Source organism: Papaver somniferum, chromosome 4 (assembly GCF_003573695.1).
Source record: "Papaver somniferum cultivar HN1 chromosome 4, ASM357369v1, whole genome shotgun sequence".
In the NCBI taxonomy this organism is placed as follows: Eukaryota; Viridiplantae; Streptophyta; class Magnoliopsida; order Ranunculales; family Papaveraceae; genus Papaver; species Papaver somniferum.
The window spans coordinates 20,267,247-20,281,765 of record NC_039361.1 but is presented as its reverse complement, the minus strand read 5'-3'; the positions used below and the strand labels follow the sequence as shown (position 1 = coordinate 20,281,765).

Here is a 14,519-nt window from a genome sequence, read left to right as displayed (position 1 = left end):
AATAGCATTCAAAGTTTTAGGACGCGCAAGCTGATTTTACAAGGAAACATCAGTAGCATTCTAAATTTAATATCACCGAAACCTATATATGCACACACATCTTTTCTAGCAAGTTTCAAAGTTGAGTTTTTCTCTTGGTTGCATGTCCAGCGACGTGTGATCTTTCTTATTCTTTTTTCCTTCTTCATATAGTTTCGGCGATCCAAAAAAGAAAAAAAAAAGTTGAGTTTTTCTTCTTTGCAGCATCTTTGAGTTTTTGTTTTGGGTATATTTATTACAAATGGCTGGAAGAATAGCAGGAGGTGCAGCAATAGGAATAGATTTAGGTACGACATATTCTTGTGTTGGTGTATGGCAACATGACCGTGTTCAGATCATTGCTAATGATCAAGGAAATCGTACAACTCCTTCCTACGTTGCTTTTAGTGGAAACGAACGTTTGACTGGTGATGCCGCTAAAAATCAAGTTTCTATGAATCCCATCAATACTGTTTTCGGTAAGATTTTCGATCAACACCTTTATTAATTAGTGTGCATCAATAATTTATATCTGACTTTGTTATTATGCATTGCTAGTTTTGTGCTTTCTGATTCTGGTTTCTGTTCTGTAGATGTGAAACGCTTAATTGGTAGGAAAATCAGCGATGACACCGTTCAAAGTGATATGAAGGTATGGCCCTTCAAGGTCATTGGAAAAGGTGAGAAACCCATGATTGAAGTCAATTTAAAGGGAAAGCCGAAACAATTTTCAGCTGAAGAAGTCTCATCCATGATTCTCACAAAGATGCGCCAAATTGCCGAGACTTATCTTGGTTCAAGTGTTAAAGATGCTGTTGTCACGGTCCCTGCTTACTTTAACGATTCACAGCGTCAAGCGACTAGAGATGCTGGGACCATTGCTGGCCTTAATGTAATGAGAATCATCAATGAACCAACAGCGGCAGCAATTGCTTATGGTCTTGATAAAAAGGCAACCGGTGAAAAAAATGTTCTCATCTTTGATCTTTGGTGGTGGTACTTTAGATGTTTCACTACTCACCATTGCCGAGGGTGTCTTTCAAGTCAAGGCTACAGCAGGAGATACCCATCTTGGAGGAGAGGATTTCGATAACAGAATGGTCGATCATTTTGTTCAAGAATTCAAGAGAAAGCACAACAAGGACATTAGTGAAAATCCAAGTGCTCTTAGGAGGTTGAGGACTTCATGTGAGAGGTCAAAAAGGACCCTCTCAACTACTACTCGGACAACCATGGAGATTGATTCTTTATGTGAAGGTGTCGATTTTCATGCATCCATCACTCGCGCTGAATTTGAAGACTTGAACAAGGATTTGTTCAATGAGTGTATGGAACCCGTTAAGAAGTGTTTGGCGGATTCTGAGATGGACAAGAGCTGCATCCACGAAATTGTCCTCGTTGGTGGGTCCACCAGAATTCCAAAAGTTCAGGCTCTATTGCAAGATTTATTTAATGGGAAGGAACTCTGCAAGAGCATCGACCCTGATGAAGCTGTGGCATATGGTGCAGCAGTGCATGCTTCTATTTTGAGTGGCGACGGTAATGAGAAGCTGAAGGACTTGGTGTTATTGGATGTTACCCCCCTTTCTCTTGGTATTTTGGGTTAAATGGAGGTCATATGAGAGTGGTAATGCCGAGGAACAGCACCATTCCGAACAAGAAGGTGTTTTACAACTTCCGTACTTGCGTCAAAGAACAAACTGGTTTTGTGTTTCCGGTGTACGAGGGTGAGAGAGCTAAAAACAGTGACAATAACTTGCTGGGTACGTTCTATTTAAGAGGAATTCCTCATGCAGCTCGTGGTGCTGTCACGTGCACTATATGCTTTGATATCGATGCAAACGGTATATTGAATGTGTACGCACAGGAAAATAAAACAGGGAAGAAAAGTATGATCACAATTACAAACAACAAGGGAGGTTGCCGAAGGATGAGATTGAGAGGTTGATTCGAGAGGCTGAGAAATACAAACTAGATGATTGAAGAACAAGAAGAAAGCGGAATTGAAGGATTCTTTGGTGGAGTACATAGACGACACGAGGATCACAATCGGTAAACTAGGAAAAAAGCTAGCCGTGAATGATAAAAAGGAGATCGAGCGTGCACTGCATCAAACAAACCAGTGGTTGAATAGCAATAGCAGTAAGGAAGCCGCCATAGCTGACATCAGTGACAAGGTGGCTGAGTTAAAAAACTTGTGCAATTCTATCATAACAAAAGTTTAGCTACAAATCTCTTTGAGGGGGTTTCTTTGTCTACTGTAAGTTGGAACTGGAGTGTTGTTGTCAACAACTTGCCTTTGGCTTATAATGTTTTTGTTTTTGTTTTTTTCTTTTTCTATCTCGGCTGTCGTTGTTTTGCAGTTAACCTTCGCACTTTGTCACACTTTGTGACCTTCTATTAATAGTTACAGGAATATCCACCCATCGTTCCATACTAAGCAAACGTCAATTACTCTATGAAAATAATCTGTAGCTTGTTTAAATGACGTAACAGGTCCATCTGTAGCTTTTTGGTCGTCTAAATTAAGATATATCTCCGCGGTTATAACCCATCACAAAAAATCCATCCAAACAAAAGTGATACAAAAACCCCAAATATCATAAACTGTCTAAATTACCCTTCTAGTATTTAAATCACCCCAACAAAAACAAAACTATCACCACCACCAACAACAAACCACCAGCAACAGCGCCACCGCCGACCACCACCGTCGTCACCCACCACCGCCGCCGCCACCACTGCCGCCAACTACCATTGCACCACCGCCGCCAACCACCTCCGCCGACCACCGCCGCCAACCAGCACCACCGACCACCGCCGCCAACCAGCACCGTCGACCACCGCCGCCGCCGACCACCGCCGCCAACCACCACCGTCGACCACCTCCGCCGTCGCCCACCACCAACACCGCCGACAACCGCCGCCGTCGCCACCTCTGACCACCACCGCCGCCGCCGCCTCCGATGAAAACCGATGAAAACCGATTTTGGTTTCATCATAAATACGATGAAAACCGATTTTGGTTTCATCTTGGTTTCGTGAGAATTCACCCGCAAGAAGAATTATAAGAGGTATTATACATGTTCATGGATAGAAATACATCGTTGAAATACGATGAAACCGATTTTGGTTTCATCATAAATAAGATGAATTCATAATTGGTTTCATCACACTAACAGTTGCCATTTCAGTTCCTGCAACTTCATTTTCTCTCGGCAATAGCGGCATCTCCCTTCAGTTCAGGTGCAAATGTGCATTATTGCTCCATATCCTCTTCAATCCATTGCCACCAACAAACCAACTTCTCTGTCTTTTAGGTGCAACATCCGCAACCGCAATCTTCTATTCTCTTCAGCACGAACTCATCAGCACCATCAGTTCTTACCCGCAACACCTTCATTACATTGCAGAGTCTTGTTGCCTTACAACAGCTCCGTAACAACAATATTGCTTCCTTGATGCTCAGACACCAGCAAAAATTTCACCAGCATCATATTAGCTTCCCTGCCTTGCACTTTTGTTTACAATTCCACCAGCACACGACCTTGTTTTCTTCTTTCATGGCCCAGTCTTATACTCAAAATCTCAATTGCAAGCAACCCCAACACATCACCATCTTTATCTAGTTATCATGACCACAACCACCTGTAACATGGCTAGCTCAGTCACCACCAATGCTGCAACTGCACAATTATGCACTTGAGCTAACACCACCTGCACCAGTCACTGCACATGCATCTACTCTCTTGTTGATCCTTTCGTTAATTAGCTAAACCCAAATCAAACCATCCATCTTGCATCTCAGCTCAGAGAGCTCTTAACTCTTCCCATGTCCAGCTCCTTCACTGAATTTCACTAATCTGTAGCGGAAACCCTCGTTTCTCCTTATACTCTGGCCTGAACAGTATGCGACAAAACCCCAATCACAGATCAATGTTGTAACTGCCATTACCACTGCTTACAACATAAGCTTCTCTGCAAATTCAGCTCGACTTCTTGCACATTCTCTACAACAACAGCATATCACCAGCTTCATTCCTTCTCTACATTGCAGCAACGCCAACTCATTCAGCTGACCTGCAATCACTGCCATCACCTGAACCTCTTTCCCTGCATTGCACTTCTGTTGCAACAACAGCAACACTGCCTCTCATACTTTCCTGTAATTTCTGCTGCACTTCTTTACTGCCTTCTCCAGCAAATTATGTCCTTCCTCGGCTTCCGAGATCAGCCTAAAACCACTTCCTGCAACCCTTTTATTTAAGCAACAACAACTGCTCCTATAATACTCCATTTCCTTCCATCTGCGAGTTGGTATTCAACACCACAGACCCAATCAACCACATCAGCAACCTGAACCCTTTGAGTCAAACACACAGCATATCAACAGAATAAACAACCAAAACTCCATAGCTCAACAGATTGACCATAACTGGTGGATCCAAGCAAAAGTTCAGGAGGCCGATACCATAAAGTAACAACTCGACTAGTTAATGGTTGAATGTGCCCGACACTAACAAAATTTTCCAGGCCAAAATCAGCTATCTTCAGAGCTCCATCAGCACTAACAAGAAGGTTGGATCCCTTGATATCTCTGTGCATTATACCTCTTCAATGACAGTGTTCAAGGCCAGATAGTATTTGATGCATATAGAATTTAACCTACACAACATGAACAAATCAAACCCTTTAACGTTGGTAATTCCCGAATACTAGAACACACATCCAGAGTTCCATATATACGAACCTGTGATTCACTGAACTTGATGTCAGGACAAGATGATAAATCAGCAATATCATGTTCCCTGTACTCGAAAACAAGATATACACTAGTTGACAGTCTAGAAGTAATTAGTCCCTCCAGTTTGCGGAGAATCATTATTTCCCGCGACATAAATCTCACACTTTCTGGCTCAAAGTTATCGAACCGAACTTTCTTTAAGGCAAGCATCCTCCCAGTTGCAAGCTCTCGTGCTCAGAAAACACTGCTGTATGTACCTTGTCCAATCTAAAGATACAGTCAGAAAATTGCAATATTCACATAATTGCAGCACATGAACAAATACAAAAATACCTTGTCGACGTAATAATCCACTTCAATATTCCGATGTATAACGACACAAATTAGACCAGAAATGAGAAATTCAAGAACAGTAAAAAATCGTAGCAAAATAACAAAAGAAGAAGAAGAAACCCTTACCTTTTCCAATTTCTCGAAACTTTCAGCACGAAGAGGAATCCAACCATGAATAGCTTCACGAGCAACAACACTAAGCCAAGAAGGCCAACCAGCAACAACTTGTTCACCAAACCTAACAGGTCTTCTGAGATTAACATCACAAATTTCTTGTTTGATTCTGCTATTATCGACATACCCAATTCCTTTCCTGTTCTTCGTTTGGAGATTCAAATCGAAACCCTGATTTCATCAATTTCTTCTTCATCTCTGAGATTAACAGCAACAAGTCTTCTTAAACAGCACCAAACCCAACTCTCCATCTGTCTTTATCTGTATTCTTGAATCAAATGCAGCCACAGCTCAGCATCATAACATAAACCCTAATTTCTTCATTGTTTCTCGATCTCAATAAATTCTAGCAACAGTTTTTTGCTGACTTCCTCTCTACGCTCTATGAACATCATCTCAAATCTTATTTCCTTCTCAATTTCTCAATCAGCGTCTCGATCTGGTCTCTCGGATTTAACAGCAGCGGCTGCTGCTTTCTCTTTCTTTTCTCAGTTTTAGGGAAATGAATGAACTAATGATTGAGAGAAAACGTCCTCGAATTCTTCATCTCTTGAATCAGCGCCGTTCTTCTCGTGGAGATCCATTGTTGCTGTGATGAAGGTGGTGGGAGAAGGAGACGGGGAAGAAAGAAGAAAGAAATCAGATAAGAAGAAGAAGAAAAGATAAAGGGTACATTTGGGTTTTTTTAAAATAAAAAAAATTAAATTTGCTCATTATCATTTGACTTGGGGTTTTTGTCCCAGTTTTATTTGAAACGGTTTTTATTTGGTAGAAATGATATGATCGGTTTTTTCTTATCACTAGTTTGTTCATCTAGGGTTTTGTCACTAGTTTGTTTTTTTTTTTCCAACTTATGGGGAGAAACCGACACTGGGTCAATGTCTATTTAGTATTTAGAGTAATCGTGCATGTAGGTAAGCAATTTTATATTGCGTGCATTTTGTTAAAGTTCTCCACCTCTCATTTTGCAAGTTTAGTCATTGTACAGGCTGCATCCACTTCCCCAAGGAATAGTCCCCTCTATCTTCGGTAAGGAATACAACGTCCATCATAATAATATCCTACACACCGGGGGTTATCTTTGGAATGCTAAGCTTTTCCCATCACTTTGGAAAAAACATACTGTACATTTTTTGCCTGTTGCTGATAGGATAGCAGCTGATAATATTTAAGAAGTAGTCACCGGCCTCATAGTGTAGAAGGACAAAAAAAAATCATCGCCATGGTTTTTGAACAGAATTTGTTGATTTGAGGGTCTTACGATGCCCTTGTCACATATCAAACTGACCTATCAATTGATTACAAATATATTTCATGAAATAGACACCAATGTAAAAGGAGAAAAGAAATAAAAGAATCTGGAGTATGCTTACATCAACTGACTTGGACAATAGAGAATGAAGAGAAAAAATTTAATCGTTGGATGTATCGTTTTTTCGTTTTCTTTATTTTGAATCTCACTTCTGTATTTTTAATTGTGAAACAGCTATTAGTTTGTGTTAGTTGGGAATCGGGATCAAAAGAGATATTATACTTTTGCTGCAAGCTTCAAAGGAATCAAGGGTTACTTTTGGTCATCATCCAAAAAAAAAAAAAACATACATCTCACTTCTCCTTGGTCCCAAGTCGGTTTAGTGGGATATTTAACTCTATAGAAGACCCAGTCTTATTTACGCAAAAAGTTTGAAGGACAAGGATTTTTCATTGAGAAATGGGGAAAGTAAATTTTGGGTTATTACAATCTTAAGTGGATAGGTTGGAGAATCTCAAGGACAGCCTTAATGAGATATATAAGCACTCTAATTACCTCAGGATGATAGTTGGCTGAAGACAGGTTTTCAGAATAAATAAACACAAGTTGCTTCTCTCAACCTAGCCAGAAAATGACATGCTAGGTCTAAGGGACAGTGGTTAGGTGATGGTGAAATAATTCAAAAAAGATTCACAAGAATATTTCGTGCATATATAGGTCTAATGGCATTAGAATTTGATGGCAATGCTAAGGCTTTGCTTCCTTCTGATACTTCTACATCTGTGGAATGGAATAGAAAGAAATGCAACCATCATATTTTCTATAACAAATGATACTTTTGGTATATGGTGGACAGTGTGGCTTCAGCGCCATTGAAGAATTTTTCAATATACATATAGGCAATTCCAATCATGTAGAGTGCATTTTTATAGAACCCTGATTTTGGGCATACCTAAATCTTTCTAGGCATACAAAACAATAGTCACATCTTGGGTGACCTTATAAGGGGTATCCTATGGGTAGTTCAATTACCTATATACCCTTAATACAAAAATCTAAAATCAGTTTTCTAAAAAATCAAAATCAGTTTCCCTTACCATCTCTTCTTTTTCCTCCTCCTCTAGCCGAACTCTTTCCCCTCCTACGAAAAAAATCATCATCGTGATTAATTGTCGATTCGTAAAAATTGGATCGTCGATTAAACTCAACCACATAATGACTCGTACAAAGAAAAGCAGGGACTAGGCAAACCAAATCTTCTTCTAATCCATCAATTGAAGAAGAAGAACCAATTGAAGATGAAGGTGTAGAAACTGAAAATCAACCACCAATTGAACCAGAAATGGAACCAATTGCATCTCCAACTCCGGAAATGAGAATAAGAAAGCAAGTTTTACAAACCCAATCTCCTATTTGTTGTTTTCCATCGATTAAATGACGGTTATAGTGTTGGGTTCGGCTCAAAATTGAGTTGCGTTTTTAGCCGAACTGTTCTTCACAAAAGCTTCCTGTAAGTGTATATGAACAGTTCGGCATGAAATTTCATGCCGAACCTAGTCACATATAGAGATGCATAGGGGTTCGGCGTATTCGATAATCATAATATGTGCCGAACCTAGCACATTTACGAGGTTCGGCTATTACGATATTCTCAATATGTGCCGAACCAATAACAATATTTTAACCCAAAAATAACAAATTGATGTTCGGCTTATACGATTTTCGAAATATAAGCCGAACCAGTAATTATTTTTTTTCCGAGCTATTCAGGATGTTGTTCGGCTTACTACGAAACTTTCATATAAGCCGAACTAGTGTCTAGCAAAAGGGTTGGAATTGAAAATTATAGGTTCGGCGCATGCAGTAAACAGATTCAGTGAACCGAACCGTTCATCAATTGATAGATTCGGCTCATAGATGTGAGCCGAACCTCAACCTGTTTCACCGAACCATGATCCAAAAAATCATCTAAACAACCTTTATAATTCTGAAAATTATCTTAATCACTAAACAAAATATTTAATCACTAATCAATATTACTAACACTAATACGTAAAGGGCAAATGTGCCATTAAAAATATTTGGGTTGAGGGGTAATCTGATTTTTCTATTTCACAACCTCTTTCATCTTTATGCAGTATGCCTAGTAAGATTTCAGTATGCCCAAAATCAGGATTCTTTTTATATGGTTGTGTTCTTTTAACAAAAAAAACAGAACCAAAGCCCAAAATAGACAACATGTCCAAGGCCCAGAAAACAAAAATAACAATGCTATACAAGCCCCGAACACGAGAAGTCGGGCATAATCATCGGACAAATCTATAATGGTGAAAAAATACTAGAAAAGGAAACGTCTACAGCATTTTAAATTTTCTAGGACGTACGCACAAACTGATTTTATAAGGAAACATTAATAGCATTCTAAATTTAGTCTTAAAAAAAACTACTATATATTTACACACATCTTTTCCAGCAAGTTTCAGTTGAGTTTTTCTCTTGGTTGCATGGCTGGTATGTTCAGTAACGTGTAATCTTTTTTATTCTTTTTACAACAAAAAAAGTCGAGTTTTTCTTCCTCTCAGCATCTTTGAGTTTATGTTTTAATGGATGGAAGAATAGCAGGAGGTGCGGCAATAGGAATAGATTTAGGAACGACATATTCTTGTGTTGGTGTATGGCAACATGACCGTGTTGAGATCATTGCTAATGATCAAGGAAATCGTACAACTCCTTCCTACGTTGCTTTTAGTGGAAACGAACGTTTGATTGGTGATGCCGCTAAAAATCAAGTTTCTATGAATCCCATCAATACTGTTTTCGGTAAGCTTTTCGATCAACATCTTCATCAATTAGTGTGCATCAAAAAATTATATCTGACTTTAACCATCACTTTGTTATTATTTGTTACTAGTTTTGTGCTTTCTGATTCTGGTTTCTGTTCTGTAGATGTGAAACGCTTAATTGGTAGGAAAATCAGCGATAGCACCCTTCAAAGTGATATGAAGGTATGGCCCTTCAAGGTCATTGGCAAAGGTGAGAAACCCATGATTCAAGTCAATTACAACGGAAAGCCGAAACAATTTTCAGCTGAGCAAGTCTCATCCATGATTCTCACAAAGATGCGCCAAATTGCCGAGACTTATCTTGGTTCGAGTGTCAAAGATGCTGTTGTTACAGTCCCTGCTTACCTTAACAATTCACAGCGTCAAGCGACTAGGGATGCTGGGGCCTTTGCTGGCCTTAATGTAATGAGAATCATCAATGAACCAACGGCGGCCGCGATTGCTTATGGTCTTGATAAAAAGGCAACTGGTGAAAAAAATGTTCTTGTCTTTGATCTTGGTGGTGGTACTTTAGATGTTTCACTACTCACCATTGCCGAGGGTGTCTTTGAAGTCAAGGCTACAGCCGGAGATACCCATCTTGGAGGAGAGGATTTCGATAACAGAATGGTCGATCATTTTGTTCAAGAATTCAAGAGAAAGCACAACAAGGACATTAGTGAAAATCCAAGTGCTCTTAGGAGGTTGAGGACTTCATGTGAGAGGTCAAAAAGGACCCTCTCAACTACTACACGGACAACCATGGAGATCGATTCTTTATGTGAAGGTGTCGATTTTCATGCATCCATCACTCGCGCTGAATTTGAAGACTTGAACAAGGATTTGTTCAATAACTGTATGAAACCTGTTAAGAGGTGTTTGGAGGATTCAGAGATGGACAAGACCAGCGTCCACGAAACCTGTTGGTGGGTCCACCAGAATTCCAAAAGTTCAGGCTTTATTGCAAGATTTCTTTAATGGGAAGGAACTCTGCAAGAGCATCGACCCTGATGAAGCTGTGGCATATGGTGCAGCAGTGCATGCTTCTATTTTGAGTGGCAAATTTAACGAGAAGGTGAAGGATTTGGTGTTGTTGGATGTCACCCCTTTCTCTCTAGGTATTGGGGTAGTTGGAGCTTATATGACAGTGGTAATGCCTAGGAACAGCACCATTCCGAACAAGAAGGTGTGTCACAACTTCCGTACTAGCGTCAAAGGACAAAGTGGTTTTGAGTTTCGGGTGTATGAGGGTGACAGAGCTAGAATCGATGACAATAACTTGTTGGGTACGTTCTATTTACATGGAATTCCTCCTGCAGGTCGTGGTGCTGTCACGTGCACTATATGCTTTGATATCGATGGGTATATTGAAACTGGAGTGCTGTTGTCAACAGCTTGCCTTTGGCTTGTAATGTATTTGTTTTTTGCTTTGCAATATAATAACCAATAACAACTTTTCCAATCGAGCAAAACAAAAACTATAAAAATTGAAAGAGAGACACAAGAGGTTAGAAAATGAGCTAACCAAAGCTGAGAAACCCATGATTGCATCTTCTTCAAATCTTCAGCCGCCTGAACCATTGACTTATGGTTAATGGCCCATCGTTCGTAGTAATGAGCATATTTCTCTATGTATTTTTTTGCCGTATCTCTTTTGTTTTTCTCCTCATCATATGCGCCCTCTTGCATTGCCTTGTTATATTGATTGCAGCTATAGTTACCACCTGTTTTGGTTCCATGCTCTGACCGCACGGACCAAGGCAAAGCCAGCAAAACTGGTGTCTGCAAGGCTTTGAGCACGACATGTGCATGCAACCATGATTTTTCTCAATCGGGCGTTGGCATTTCGGACAAGGCTTGGAATTAGCTAATATCCAAGTTAAGTTTTCAGACTCATTACTGTTCTTCAAATTCCATTGTGCTATAGCTCTACAGTCAACTGGTCGGTGTGCTTCCTCGATACAGCTCCAGCAAAAGCTATAAGTGCATTTGCAAGTAACATCACAGTTTTCACTACCACTGCAAATTGAATGGCGGAACTACAACCCGGAGCAGGGCACCACTTAATATTCTTACTAACTTCAACATAAGACCTGCAAAGGAACCGAGAATATTTTTCTTTACTTACTTCACAAACCAATGCATTTACCATTGTCTTCACTTACAGCAGCATTACAAGACGACCGATCAGGACATCGCAACGTTAAACACCCAGGTCCATCGTTAATCGATGTATTGATGTATCCTTTCCAGCACGACCTACAAAAGAGATGATTGCAACTAGCAGTAGAAAACATCTGTTTAGACCAATGCGCAGCAAAACATATTCCGCAAGTAAATTTCCGTTTCTTTTTACCAACGATTTTAGCAACAACGGGCTTCTCGAACAAGCCGACAGCCTTACGTACCTTTTCTTCATTAGCAAACCATTCATCATGTTCATCAGTGACACGCCAATTAAAGTGGACAAGTAGGGTAATGGCCGAAGCTCTTGAAACTAAAAAAACATTACATACCGATGAAATATCTTCTTGCTGACGGTCACGTATATCGTCCTCATTCATAACAGTATAATTTTTTCCCTCAGGCTTCTGCGTATCCTCTTCAGGATCATCTTCTGCATCATGGTTATCCATGGAATTAGAATCTCCTGCATCATTCTACTCAAAGTAGTCTTCATGATCATTATTATCATACATATCGTCCTCTGAATCCATCTTACCCTGACAAATCAAATCACTATAGCTCTGCTCAATACCCTAACCCGGTTATGAACAATTATGTCAGGCCCTAGCAAAGAAATAATAATATTTAGGGTTTTCTTTATTAGCGGCAGTTTGCTAAACTTGGACTCTAACAAAAATGATTGGAAATATATGAAAGCGTTTGTTTAGGAAACAACTACGAACTCAGCGGAACTTTATTGGATCAGGATCGGGTTTGTTCTCGAGTCACTTGACATATCAAGCGGTCCAAAATCCCATCAGAATAGGCTCCTTCATGTGATGAGCCGTGTGCGGTGGTGCGCTTTAGCTTAGGAGTAACATGGAACATCAAGCCTTTAAAAAACAGAAACCCTGAACTCTTTCAGCCTCCGTTTCCTTTACTCACTCTACAAGCCCTAACAAAATGTCGCTTAGTTTCTCTAGGACTCCAACAGCAACACCAACTATTAGATGCTAGGAAAAAAATAACAGAAGTTTCCATTTCAATGGAATTGTTGGATGTCATGAAAGGAATAACAGATGTTTCAATGGAACTATCAGATGTTATGGATGGAAGAACAGGAGTTTTAATGGAGAAGATAGAAGGATTTCATTCCCTATTCAACCAGTATTTCCTAAGTTATATGAATCAAAAGGTAAACATCAAACACCTCATGCTTTAAGGTTATTAGGAGATTTATTAGGGTTTAAAAGTTCTTTGAAGAATTCATTCCAGGTTTGGAATTTTTGAAAGAGTTACAACAAAGAATTAGAGTGGAGTTGTGTTGGAAGGGCTAGTAGTAAACAAATTTCACTTATGTTTTCAACTCCTCCACATTTTCCTAGCCGCAACTGGTAAAAAACTCAGATGTTGCTATGATTTTTGACGGAGTTGAATCGATAAAGTTGATCGAAGTTGATTATAAGCTTATCCCGAGTATTCTGATGAAGGGTTTCACTATTTTTCTTCAATTTTTCTCAAAATTTTTTGACCAAAATCACCATTTTTTCCCTCTTCAAAATCAAGGAAAATCAAGTATTGATTTTCAAAAGTTTAATCATCTGATTAGTCTAATTCATTCACTAATACTAATTAATTAGTTTAATCAATTTAATTAGCACTAATCAAATTAAGGGTGGATTATGTATTGCATAAAATAACAGGATAAGGAGTTTATGGATTGCTATTTCATAATCCCGTAAAGCCCCAAAAAATCCAGCCGTTTAAAGCCCCAATAATATGATTCTAATAAAACTCTTTTTAAATGCCTAAGATATAGGTTTGTGATTTCCAAATGATCAAAATTACAACCTGTGTCGCACACTTCACTAACAAACTTCACTCCATGATACATATCGATCATTTACATTTAGTAAATCTTTTCTTCATTTTACAACTTCAATATGAAAATGGGAGACTTGATACTGTTCCAGGCGCATTTCTTTTGGTGGAAAGGGTAATCATATCCCGGATTCCCAAGACGCATGGGCCCTAGTTAGCGATTCGGGGTACAGAAAACGTTCGGAACGGGATACGTACGGGTATTATACGGATTTATAAAAGTTGAATTCGGTAAAGAATATGTTCAACGGCTCTTGATACGGCAGTAATAGGAACGATATACGTACGTGTATAATTCGATTTGGAGATATAGGTTCGGTACACGAAAATCGGCATGTATTAATAGGAAGAAAAAATTAAATACGGTGGAAAAAATGTGATTTGTGATAAAAAAACACATATGCAAGGTTAGTGGATTAGAGTCGAGTATGGGACTAAGATGTCAGAGGTTCGAATCCCCCCTTCGTGAGTCGTTTTTGGAAAAAGAAGGGGATGGTTAGTTGGGCCCCGTAGTATATGCTAAATAGCCCAGCCACCTCCTATAAATATCGGCTGCATCTTCTTCTCAACTTACACAAGAGAAAAAGGAAAGAAATTGAAACTCACAGAAGAGAGAAGAAAGAAAAACCAAGAGATAACACCAAGAACACAACTATGTCGGGAAACACCAAGAACTCTCACAAGAGGGATGTGAAAGATGTTAGGAAAGACACTTATTCCACTAATGTCAACAGCCCCCACCTCTGGCCAAGACAAGGTAAGTTTTTTTTTCTAAAATTGTTCATTATGTTATTTGTTTTTAATTTAAGGTTTTTTTCTTCTTAAATTGTTCTGATTATGTTTTGATTCTTTGTAGGTCTTGTTGATAAACCAAAACCAACTTGTGGAAACAAAAGAGAGTGGAATTCTGTTGGAGGATTAGCTGCACCATGGGGAGGAGCACCTCCACCTCCACCTCCACCAGAAGAAGGAGATGAGGAAGATGAGGCACCAAAAGCACCACCACCACCACCTGAGGCAGCAGCAGAAGAAGAAAAAGAGGAAGAAGAAGCTGAAGAAGAAGAGGAGGAGGAGGAAGAAGAGAAGAATTAATTCTGCTGCATTTATGGGTATCATCTTTTGAAAGGAG

General features: G+C 39.4%; 1 protein-coding gene and 2 pseudogenes across 1 annotated transcript; 2 read left to right on the top strand and 1 right to left on the bottom strand.

Annotated features, from left to right (window-relative positions):
• The first annotated feature begins 280 nt into the window (after positions 1-280).
• On the top strand, positions 281-10,793 carry LOC113272135 (annotated as a pseudogene).
• A 68-nt stretch (positions 10,794-10,861) lies between these two features.
• Positions 10,862-11,979, bottom strand: LOC113272134 (annotated as a pseudogene).
• Positions 11,980-13,954: 1,975 nt separating this feature from the next.
• LOC113272133 (troponin I 3-like) lies at positions 13,955-14,482 on the top strand. Its single transcript, XM_026522031.1, has 2 exons — positions 13,955-14,147; positions 14,247-14,482. Exons 1-2 carry the CDS (start codon positions 14,045-14,047, stop codon positions 14,480-14,482), a joined length of 339 nt encoding a protein of 112 aa, XP_026377816.1. The 5' UTR covers positions 13,955-14,044.
• The last annotated feature ends 37 nt before the right edge of the window (positions 14,483-14,519 follow it).